This window comes from Cyprinodon tularosa, unplaced genomic scaffold, assembly GCF_016077235.1.
Source record: "Cyprinodon tularosa strain WSP-4 unplaced genomic scaffold, ASM1607723v1 ctg51, whole genome shotgun sequence".
Taxonomy (NCBI): Eukaryota; Metazoa; Chordata; class Actinopteri; order Cyprinodontiformes; family Cyprinodontidae; genus Cyprinodon; species Cyprinodon tularosa.
The window spans coordinates 1465719-1478120 of record NW_024039241.1 but is presented as its reverse complement, the minus strand read 5'-3'; the positions used below and the strand labels follow the sequence as shown (position 1 = coordinate 1478120).

The 12402-nt window shown below is 35.4% G+C and overlaps 1 protein-coding gene across 19 annotated transcripts in view; it reads right to left on the bottom strand.

The window, feature by feature from the left end:
* Nucleotides 1-12402, bottom strand: part of ncam1b (neural cell adhesion molecule 1b) — a 126439-nt gene that overhangs the window by 38074 nt on the left and 75963 nt on the right. For 10 of the 19 annotated variants that reach the window (XM_038303423.1, XM_038303413.1, XM_038303414.1 and 7 more), the window contains exons 7-9: nt 9119-9279; nt 7180-7322; nt 5207-5230 (exon numbers count right to left, since the gene is read on the bottom strand). In XM_038303423.1, coding sequence (XP_038159351.1) covers nt 5207-5230; nt 7180-7322; nt 9119-9279 — 328 coding nt within the window. The remainder of the gene's footprint in view (nt 1-5206; nt 5231-7179; nt 7323-9118; nt 9280-12402) is intronic. The other 9 variants (XM_038303415.1, XM_038303420.1, XM_038303421.1 and 6 more) reach the window with 1 other exon arrangement.

Sequence of the window (12402 nt, the reverse complement as noted above, 5' to 3'; positions counted from 1 at the left end):
AAAAAGCAAAGAAAAAGAGGTACTTGTGCAAATAATCTAAACATGTTAAAAAAACACTGACGGTGTTTTATTATCTGGACGATGCAGGACTAAGTCGTCTGATTACGCATTCTGCCATTGTCCTAAGCCACTATCTGCTGAGCCTCAAAAAATTTCTATTGCTTCAGGACTAAACGAGCTGCAGACATCCTTACATTACAGAGCAGGCGTGTTAATAATGAGGAGCATTAGCAGTGCAACCATACGCTGCAACTGCCCTGCCTGTGTCACTGTCAAACAGCATTACATAGACATTTCTTTTTACATTTCACTACTGTTCAATGTCCCCATAAGTTTGTCCAACTCTCTTAAACATTGATATTATATGTTAATAATTACCATTAATATCATATGACTGAGTTAAATATTTTGCAAAAAACAGTTCAAACCAAATGCACCAGTAACTATTATTTGCTGTTAAATTTTCTACAGTTTCCCTGCATCTTTCTGCTCTATAACTCAGAAAATATTATTACAGCTAAAACCAAAAAACAACAAAAACAGCGTAACGGAAAATGTTTAATATGTATTCAAATAAGCCAAACATTCATTTTGTAGATAATGTACAAAGCGGGAATAAATACTTAATTTACATTTTCAGTTATTAAACAGGCATACTTATCTAAAACGACTTGCAGCAAAAGCTTTCAAAGGACTAAGAGAACCAAAAGCTGCGTGTGAAGTTGATGAAAGTTTAAAAACAAAAATATAACCACGTAGCTTTGATAGCTGCATAAACAGAAACAAGCCTATCCTCAGATACCACTGACTGAACTCTGAAATGTAACTAAGCTGGTTAAATCCCACTAGTCTACATTTGCTGTCCTTTATATGCTGTCATTTACTCAGTGAACAGAACAGTAATCCTCCATCCTCACGCTGTGCTGCTTCTGAAATTGTTACAGGACAATGCTTTTGTCGACCTACAGCCTAAGCTGGTTGCTAAGAACCTTCTGATTTCTCCTTATGTTGAAATCCAAGCAGAACAGGATGACTTTAAATGAAGACAGATTAGGTTTCTTTATGCCAAACTTACTTTGTAAGTAAATGTAAGGCACTTCCTTAAAGACGTAACAAAGGCAACTAAAGTAAGTCCCTTTTTCTATTTACAAAATGTATTATCAATAAACTAAACTATGTCTTCACGGGATATATAAAGAGTTAAGCCAAAAGTAATTAATACCCCTGTGAGAATTAATTTAAAAGTTATTTATATTCAACCAAGAGGTTTGTTTGGGAAACCAAACAGACATTTCTCAAAAATTATAAATTAAATGTGTTTTTATTTATGTTGAAATAAATAAATGATTCTTAATGTAGGATGTGATTGAGCTGTCTCTGCAAAGTTCCTTCAGACGATGTGTTAATTGGTTATAAATTGAACTGAACTTTTTTTTAAAGGCAGCATGTCATGTTCAGATCGTTCTCACTAAGCAATAATAAAACAAAAAACTGAACACGATTCTAAACATCATGGTCGTCAAACCTTCGTTATAATTGCTGAGAAGCTTTTTGCTTGTTTCCTTTGGTAATTTAGCTCCATCTTCGGCGTCTTCAGGTTGGAATGCCCCTAAAGATTATTTGATTTAATTTGAGGCATTATAAAATTTGTTAATATTATTTCCACTTGGAAGAAACTTGTGGGTAAATTAATAAAAAAAAAAAAACATTTCAAACCTAAACCTGATATAAGGAAATGCTTGCCTTAACAACAGCAACAGGTGCATTTCGATGAACTAGAACATCTATCAATTATTGTTTAAGAAAGTGAAACTCATACATAATGTAAATTAATTGCAGAAAAAGAGATATATTTTTAAGCCAGTATGTGTTATTGTGAATCTTGCCTATATTACATATGATTTACTTCACAACCCCCTAAGGCTGTAATTATCCATGCAGCTGGTGCATATTTTAAATAAAAGTTTCTTCTTACATAAAACCTTCCATTAGAGACTGAACAGCCATCTTATACGGCAAAGAGCTTCAGTGGCCTGCTCCCCATGGGATTGCTGTCCTATGAGTATTGTGTGGGCAGCATTATGGTTAGAAAATAACATTTATGGACTAAAACTAAGTCTTTTATACCATTGTGCCCCAATAATTTATATTGAGGCTAAATGCTGTACACAATGCTTACATGACTTCATTCTCTGCTTTAGAAATCAATAAAAAAATGACTCACTCAGTGAATTCAGCCATTAAAATAAAAGCAGCTTTTAATATAATTTTTACATTTATTTAAAGTGCAGCTGATTATAACTGTACTTGAACCTGAAAAAGTGAGATAAAAATAACTATGGTGAATATTGTTAAGGATAGTAAAAATAGCTTTGAAATGAATGAATCTGTATGATTCAGTTAAAAATACTAATAGTAAGTAAACAGTTTGTTGATTCCTTGTTTGCACTTTATTACTAATAACTTAATCTAACTGAAAATGTGACCAGTAATACACTGCTTAATTTAAGATTTGCTGGCTGATTACTTAAGGATGAACTTAAGAGCAAACAATCCATATTTATTAACATTCTTTCTGTTATTTTAAGCAGTATTTTAAGAATTAGTTTTTTTATTTTTATGAAAGATCATTGGTTTTGAACTAATTATTATATATACATTTTAACTAAAACATGGTGGGCCATTGGTGGGCTACCTATAGATATCTCCTACAGGTCTTAGCCAATTTTCTGGGGTAAATTTTGAACTAATTAGATCCCGATTTTACAAAGTGGTTCCTATTTCTCATGTACTTCCTCTTCACTGAAAAAGAGAAAATTTCAGTCTTTAAAATCATTTGACATCAGAAAAAAAGCAAAATCACTGCACAGCAACTAAAACCACCCCACCCACCACTCTCATGAAAAGCCTCTCTGTTATACAGCTGACTATAAGCCCTCACAAGTAGCAGGCAGCCCAACTTATTAAACAGCACTGAAAACTGCCAATTATTTTAGTCGCTGCTTATTTAATATCTTTTCTTCAGTCTAAGAAAGAAAAATTACAGATAATGTATAAAAACATTATAATAAATACAGTAATCTCTGTTCTTTTGGAGTTGTGAAACTTTTGGAGTTGTCAAAAATAATACTTGCTTTGCTATTGCAGTAAAATGATGGTTGTTTTAAATAATTTCTGTGGACACTATAATTGATCGTATTTTTTAAACAAAGTTAAAAACATAGTTGAAAAACTACTGGCAAATCACTAAATGAAAACATACTTAAAGCTGTGAGTGTCCTCCCTGCAAACTTTATGCTTTATACTTTATGAAATAAATGTGTTTAAATATCAATATAAGAACTAAAACAATGTGCAGCACTTGCTCTATGAAAAACTGGACTCCATCAGCATGTTTTTTTTAAATCTTGCATCAGAAAAAGAAGTATAAAACTGTTCACTAATAATCAGTAATCACAATGTAATTTCTTTTCCAAGCAACTCTAGATCAGAATTCTAATGCTATTGGAATTGACAGCATCTGAACAGTTAGAGAGCTAAATAACTGAAAACACTTTCAAATTAACTGCTAATTAATTCTGGTTATTAATCAGCATCACACATCTGAAAAGACAGAACGGATCTGTGCTTGTTCTCTGACCAAAACGAAAATCTCACCTCAATATGTTAATGAAAACATGCTTCCTGTCACTTCATCATCTTCACCCCACACAAAATTTGGAACATTTGTCGCACCGATACCAGATGAAATGCAGCTGTTGTGGTTGTCATGGACAACGTGTCGGACGAACATCAGATAGACAAACTGAACAGGACAGCTAAACAATTAGCAGCCGACAGATAAAAGCCCGCCACAGAAATTTTTTTTTTCCTTAATCAGAACTACAAAGAGTCTAAGCGATCTCTATTAATGTAATTCAATAAGGCTGCTAATCATTTTTTAAGACAGCTGTGAAGAGATGCCACAGATAGACCAAGCATACTGAACTCAACAGTGCAAATCACACTGCCACCACTGCACAGCTGGCAATCATCTGATGTGCCATGTGACAGTTCAGCACAGCAGATGCATCATGCAAAACTAATGGGCAAATCATGTTGTATGTTTCCATTTTTTTGTCAAGTACAAAACAACTGTGTGTTTGTGAGTTGCTCACCTCTGCAACTGCGAAAGTATAAGTCAAGCCATTGTCATAGCTTTCCAAACAATGCCTTTTATCATATGAACCTTGAATCTGAGCTTTGTTTTGACTTCATCGATTATCGACTGCTTTAAGGTGAAAGAAATCTAAGCCAAAGTAGCAATGACGGCAGAGTAAGTAGAGATACACCAGCTGGGAGATGTGTTCTGTACACATGCTTCTCATGGGAGACTCACACTGGAAAACAGGATTGAGGTATAAGCTGTTACTCAGCAGTGCATCCATGTGTGCCGGTGTACCTCGCTACAGAGTATGTGTAGTTTTGCAAAGAAAAAAAAAACAAGTCGTGATGTGCGTCATATGGTGGAAGTGTGTTTTGCACTTATGAGTGAGGCTCCAATCAAAGTATGTATTTTTAAATATCCAACAGACTTGACAGGTGGCTGCAAAATGTCCCATTTCCATGGACAGTATTACCACTGCATGATACAAAGCCAGCAGATTTCATGATAAAAAAACAGCCAAAAATGTTATTTCTTATTCATCATTTTTTTATAGATTTGTCTACAGAAGCAAAGGTTTGATATTTAAAAGGCAAACTTTAATTGGAGCAACTTTTACCAGAAATTTGAAGCGATACCAACATCTGTGTTAGACAATCTACAATATGATGAAATGACACAGACTGAGCTCGGCTTGAGACCAGGCAACCTCATGCTGTGATGAATAGTTTGAAATGATCAGGCAAAAGCAACACAGAAATGATGTCTTCCCTTTTAGTATGTTATTAGACAAATTTTCATTTGATCTTGTGAAAAAAAAAAGCTTTCTATTCTTTCTATCACAAGATCAGTGAAATTTTTCAGGCCACATTTTGGGAAACATGCAGCAGTCAAATCAATTTTATGAACCCTGATGAGATCATTCCTTTGGGGTTTTCAAGAAGGAACTGGGAGTTTTTTCAACAAAGGAGGACGATTTGATTTCCGTAGAGTTTTTGTTATAGCTGAAGACATATTTTACACACTACTTCAGGACATTTCTGTGCTACGCGGATTTCATACCTGATAGATCCTGTTTAGATGTGCCTGTAGGGAGAAAATGTAGCGTATGTAATGGACCGGCTCCAGAATTACTCTATGAACTGAAGCATATCCCTACAGCATATAACCCCTTTTTATTTCTCAACCGCAGTGAGACACCAGCACCTTGGAGAAGTCAGCCATGTGGACAATAGATGTATGAGAATACCCATCAGGTATTCACTGTATTTGATGGTTTAGCCATGTAATAATGTGGAAGATATTACAAATGAAACACATGATGTGATGGGAGATTAAAAGCTGGCTCTCCCAAATAAATCGTAAAATGTTCAGTAATATCATCGAAAAATATGTTAATCACTGACAGAGGCACAAAACCCTAAAAGTGATTGAATGTACAGAACAAAACACACACTTGCTCTGTCAAGTGCTCATTGTGGCAAATAAAAAAAAGAAAGTAGTTCAATTGTCTTAATTGACATGCTTATTTTGGGATCAGTCTAATTGAGTTCTGGAGATAATTTGCCCTGCAGCGGGGACTTTGTCTCAAATGTAAAGTGTCTTGCAAAAGCATTCATACTCCTTGCACCTTTTCACATTTTGTCACATTGTCGGAAGAAAAACCTCTGTCTTTTCGGATTGTATTTATTGCCACCTTTCTCCCATCACCTAACCTATTTGATTCTGCTAAAAAAAAGCAGCCTGACAGAATGTTTCTGGCTTTTGCCAAGTTACCTTGAAATTAGTTTTGTTCAACAATGGTTTCGTCTTACAACTCTTGTGAAAAATCCACATTTGTTAAATGCATAACTAAAAGTTCACTTGCTTCTCCCACAAGAACAGGGTCTTTTTATTTTTTTCTGCTTTTTGATTCATTTGTTTTACAAATGTTTTTTGCTTTTATTCTGCTTTCATTTTTCTTCCATTTTATCATCTAATTCATATAAAGCACTTTGAATTGTCCATCCACTGAATCATGCTATACAAATAAAATTGCCTTGCCTTCCACCTCTCCACTAGAGTTATTAACCAACTCTTTGCAGCTTCCCTGATTAATGTTCTCCTTTACTGGCCTATCAATATAGGTAGGTTTGCTTTTTCCCAAACTGTTCCGATTTTCAGAGAAAAGAGAACAGTAGTCCTGTCAAACATTTAAGGTTAGGGAGATCAATTTACAATTTAATTCTGCTTTAATTTCTCCCCATTATCCCTAACCTCTCCTTTATAATTATTATTATGCTGGTTGTTCACTAATGTTTTCTAAGAAACCTCTAAGACCTGCACAGAATAGCTGGATTTATATATTTATATATATTACCCAGAGGTGGATTCTACTTATTAAACATTTTCAAGGGGTGATTGGTTGACGTGGCTTTATCTAATGGCATCAGATAAAAAAAGGAGATGAAAATGAATGCAAAGCACTCCAGATTTTTATTTTATTTGTGAAATCTTTTTAAAATGATATATCATTTTCTTTCTTGTTTAAAATGATGCAAAAGATTTCACCATTTTGTATTATTCAAGAGGTATAGATATATTTTCCTGTAAGTGCTCTCTTATAATGACTGAGTTTTAGAAAACTGATTACAAAAGATGCACAGAGCATGAACACAATGTAAATCTAGTGAAGGCACTCTGTAATGAATTTCCATGTCCCCCATCTGTAGCAAATCAATACATCATTAGAAAGTAGGTTATAGATATTCAATTCTTTTTCGTAAAACACCTGTTGCCTGCATGTTTTCCTCCCTGGTGGTTTCTGCTCAGTGTCCCAATTCCACATAATGCATCAAAAACAATTCATGCTAAGCCGGTAAATAGAGATTTTCATTTCTTCATCATGTTGTTTGCACTCGAAAGCAAATAGAATACATAAGAATCAAAAGCAAAGACTGTAGAAACTGACTAGATAAAGATTTGTTTTATTTTTCTGTAATAAATTATAATCTGGCTACTTTAGTGGATTTCATTTGAATAAAATGTGATCTTACCTGGTCTCCTTCAGCGAAAACTTGCTCACCGTAGCTCCAGCTGATGGTTGGAGTTGGATCCCCAGATGCTTCACAAGTAACAGTTACCTGTTCTTCCATCTCTGAAGTGGTCCGGTTCACTATGTAAGTGATCCTGGGTTTTACTGTGAAAAAAAGCCTTGAAGTTTAGTCAACTGGGCTGTGTTGTTTGGCAGCATAAATGGTCATACAATACAGCAGGAAGTAGGAATCAATAGCATTAAAATCACAGATACTTTTAAGCATAGAATAAAATGTAAAAAAAAATGACTGAAGTAAATGTTTGAATCACACAAATCACAAAAGTGGCACTTTTTGTCAAGTAAAATACTACATAAAATATTTTTAACTTTAAAAATTGTTACTAATCCAGTTTGTGTGGGTTGTTTTGTGTTTGTCTCTCCCTCCACCACCAGGTGACGCCCTGTCCTCGTTGGCCCTCCTGCACACCTGCAGCTTGTTGGTTCATCACTGAGGAGTATTTAAGCCGTTGACTGCCACTACCTCGATGCCAGAGTGTTTGTCAGTTTTGGGTACTCTAGCCAAACTGAGATTAGCTGATTCTAACCTGAGCCTTTGTTTCTCTGAGATTAACTCTGTTTTTTGTCTTTGCCTTTTGGCAGGAAACCTTCCTGCAAACTGGATGTTTGGCCTTCTCCCCCTGGAAGGATCTTTTGTGTTCACACTGAGCAGGGTAAAAACCTCCACACGACCCGTTCAAGCTCCATCGGAATTTCAAGTGGCAGTCCGCTCATATTACTCCTCAGGGTCCAACCCAAACCAACCTGTCCGCCCTCCAACGAGATGCCCTTCCTCTGGATAAACCCACACTTTCTGGATTCAAGGATAAGACTGAAACCCCCTCCAACGTGAGTCCCGCTTCCTCTATATTCAAGAACTCAATCCAGTTTCCTACGGCCACTGAACTAACCGCTGTGAACTTCCCTTCTCACTTCTAGTTCCGGTTTATCAGCTCTCTGATTTCCAGATTAAACTTCCTGTGATTCTCCTCAATAAACCTGTTAAACTTTCCCTTGGTTCTATGATTGGTTTTCTGCATGTTGGTCAGATCACTTAAAAGCATCATGACAATAGTAACTTTGTTTGCAGAAATGTAATTTCCAAAAACAAACATAGTCTTAAAATTGTATTTACATCAAACCATTTTACTTTTTGTTACAACTACAAATTGTCTTTCAGCAGTGTTTCATGTGGTGGACTAACACAGTGCAGTATTTTAAAGGAATAGAACAAACACTACTTTATATTTACATTTAAAACTAAATATAATCTTGGTTATGTTGGAGCTGCTTTAATGTATGAAAAACTATCAGCAGTATCAAAGTTGAAATTTGATATTGAAGAACTTAAGTTTTAAAAATCCACAGAGACCGAAAATCTACATTTATGATTTGCACTTACGAAGCATGAAAGCTCATAGGAATGACTGAATGCTGCTTTGCGTACACTAATAAAAGCTTTGAAAGAGAGAGAGGAAATCTTTGAAATACTCAGGTAAACACTGATTTAACTGCTGCCTTGAATCATTATTAGATAATTGTTTCTCTGAAGAGATGAAAAAAGGCCACATATTCTGCTTTTGAAACAAACTGCAGCAGCAAAAATCTGCTGAAAATCAGAAGAGAATGAATAAATAAACTAAGCAAAAAAAATTCGACTGAATAGTTCAACTGAGCTCATTCCATTGTTTTTTAAAGCTACACTTTATCCCAACATAAAACAATTGCAGCCCACACCAAAGCACCTTGTTCTTGTCTGACTTAAAACAGACAAACCTAACTATTGTTCTTCCCCCACATACATGATCATACAGTATGTGTGTATCATTCCCACTTACTTGGAACAATTTATCCTGTCACTAGTCCATATGTGCTCCTATATATAAAACATGCTGTCTTACCAAACACTCTGAGGCTCAGTTCCTTCTCACTCTCCCCAGCCTTGTTTTTGGCAATGCATGTGTATTCTCCTTCATCCAGTTTGGTAACATCCATTATAGTCATTTCTGAGCCATCTTCATTAAAGCTGTACTTTTCTTCATCTCTAAGTTCAACGCCGTTCCTGTTGAAAACAGACAAGTGTTTAAATACTGAAGCCAGTCAATCTACACAGCACTTTCCAACCTTTTTGTGGGACTCTAGAAAATGTGCAGTAGTTCTTAGGTCCCCTTGGGAACAAAGTGAAAAAGGTCAGCAGATGAACTACAAAAGCAGTGATGACGAGAGGAGATGTAAAAGCTGAAAATCTGAGAACAAATGTGTTTTTCTGTTGCAACACATTTTCTTTTGCAACCTCTCTGACATTTTGACACAGATTTATCCGCAGGTTTTTCTTGAAAGAAAGTAGACACAGTGGTTACACCTGGACTCACGGCAGAGTGTTTGATGAAAATATGTCAAAATAAAAAAAATATGGCTTATTTCATTATTTATGATTTATATTTACATTCTTCCATAGCCTGTTGCATTAGGAGAATCATCTGTGTGGTTTCAAACATTGCAAAAAATAAATGTAGTTCAGAACTGTGCTTACACCCTTTCAAGCAAGGTTAAAAAATCTGGTCTGGGTCACTGAACCCACTTTCTAGGGAATCAGTTTATTTGTGTGCACAGAGTGGAAAAGTCTATGATTCCTGTACATGTCTTTACCTTTCTGGGTAAAACACCAGCATGTTTGTTTCCTAACCTTCTAACTAGGCTCTGTGTTTAACAGCCTGCAGGTCTGTGTGTAATAGCTTAGTGGAACTGTATTAAGACATTACACTGATGAGTTCATAGGAATGAGGAAAGTTTCTGCCATTATGAGATTGTCACAGTATAAAAAAAAATACTTGAGGAATGACCACGGGTATTAATAATGTTGACAGCAACATTGAAAACAAATATGTATAACATGATCTTATTGCCTTTTTTGAAGAAAAAGTAGCCATCAGTGTAGCTGCAGTTTGAATGATATATTTTATTGATTATTAAAGTCTAGTCATTTTGTAACACTGACTAAAATGTATTTTTTGGATTTTAATGCACAAACTTCAACAAAACTTACTTGCTTAACACTAAACGTAGGGATTTTCAAGAAATAGATATTTTGTTATTTTACTCATTATATTAGAACAATACCAGCTTATGGTGTGTTCATAACAACCAAATTTTGACACCAAAAAAGGTATAGAATGCCTCAAGTTGGATGATTGTGTATTTTAAAGTTGGGTGGTCTGGACACTGGATGGTGTGGACACTCAAAAGTACCATAATATTAAAAGGAATATTATTTACAAGTAGGTTTTGTAATTTTGAGTTAATGTAGGTATTTGTAAACTGTTTCACCAGATTTTAGTAAGAAAATATTTTAATAGAATAATACTGATCAGAGAACTGTCTTTTCCTTGTACAATAAAATAAAATATATATTTTCTGGCTTTTTAAACCAGTGGAGTTTAACTTTACATATGCTAATTTTTCATAGTTTTATTCTGTTAGCTCTGCAGAAGCGTTCGTAGCTTGCGTGTCGTGTCTGTCCCCAGACAGCTCCTGGATTAGCTACTCTGAAAGGTTGATACTCAGCATCTAGCTGCAAAAGTTTTGATTTCCCAACTCCAATGTCTGTTGCTCTGGACCCATGATTGCTCAAAAGTTACTTTTCTTGATTCTTGATGCTCCTAGATGTCGTCTTATGTAAACCAGAAGACCTGACGTTCAAAACACGTTTATTATGAATCCAACATTAGAGTTTCTACATCATAAAAAAAAAACCTAGCAGCTGGTCTGCAGTGCACACCGACAGGTGGGAAAATGGCAGAGCTTCATGGCATCATTCAACCTGGGGGACATTAAAGTCACTCCAACATTTCTATATCATTATGATAAATGTATTATATGCCATTTTTAAAAATCTGAAATCGTAGGAATGATATGTTTTGTGATTATAATGTTTTTGTTAAACTGTTTGCCCACACCACGCTGGTAACAAATCCAAAAGATGTCTTAAAAATAACCATGGAAAAGCAGGTTAAATTGTCATGGATGTAAATATTTACTGGCAAAAAGCTCAAGGGCAGCTCATCCTCCCAGAAAAAAAGTAACTATGGCAATCTTAACATAAAGAGAATCACCTTTTACTGTCCTCACCCAGTTCTAAAATGTTCTGCAGGCTTTGTTGTGGCTTGGTTTATTTTCCTTAGAGTATACTTTATTTATACGTGATAAATTCCTTTACCTGAGTATAACAGTATGGTGCACGGCTGGTTATAACATAGGGAGCTGCTTTGTGTGGTTTGACAGATGGCTGGCGCAGCTCTGGAACAATGATAGCCATATTAACACATGATAAACATTATCTGGGAAACCCCATATAATAAATGAATTACCCCTTACAGTTGCTTTTTATCTGCAAATTCCACAGGTTTAATCGCATTTTTTTTTAAATGTACTGACATTTTCTTGTGCTGGGTATGATGTTAGTGCACTGCATAGCCTATTGTGTAACAACTGTTAAGTGCTGTGGGCAACTGCTAGAGCTAGCCAGCTCTATAAGAGGCTACAGACAAAAGAAAGGAATTCTCACAGCACAGTGCAATGATGTGATCCATCTGTGACCAGATGTCCTGATTTATGCTTGACTGTGCCTCATTTTCACTTTTATCCTGGTGTGAAAGGTGATTCTTGGACAGCTTTTTGTGAAGGTTGTCGAAGTTATTTTTCTATTTCATACTTAGGGGAGCATAATGTAAAACCACACTGTAAAAGCCAGTTGCACAAGAAATGCACAGCTGGATAAGCAACACATTTTGCATGAGATTGTTATCATTACAGGACCTCTTAGTTCTGTAAAATATAGTAATAAAAAGTGGCCAATTTTTAATGTAGAAATTACTATCATGGCTGATTTTCATGGTATTAAAAGCACAGATTTTCCTGGCAATAATTACATATCATACGTGGTCCCAAGGTAAATGACTAATGACTGCAAGACTGCCATCTTTATTTAAGATATTCACCTGGTGAATATATTTATATATTTTTTGGCTTTTTGGAATTAGACCTCGTCAAATGCAGGACTTCACACCAGCTTACCTAATTGCTCATTTCACTCACCTGCCTAACTTTGCTGTTACCATTTATAACTCATCTTATCCACCTGCTCCTGCTGCTTTATTTAAATGACTCAGTCCGAGGTATCGGGACT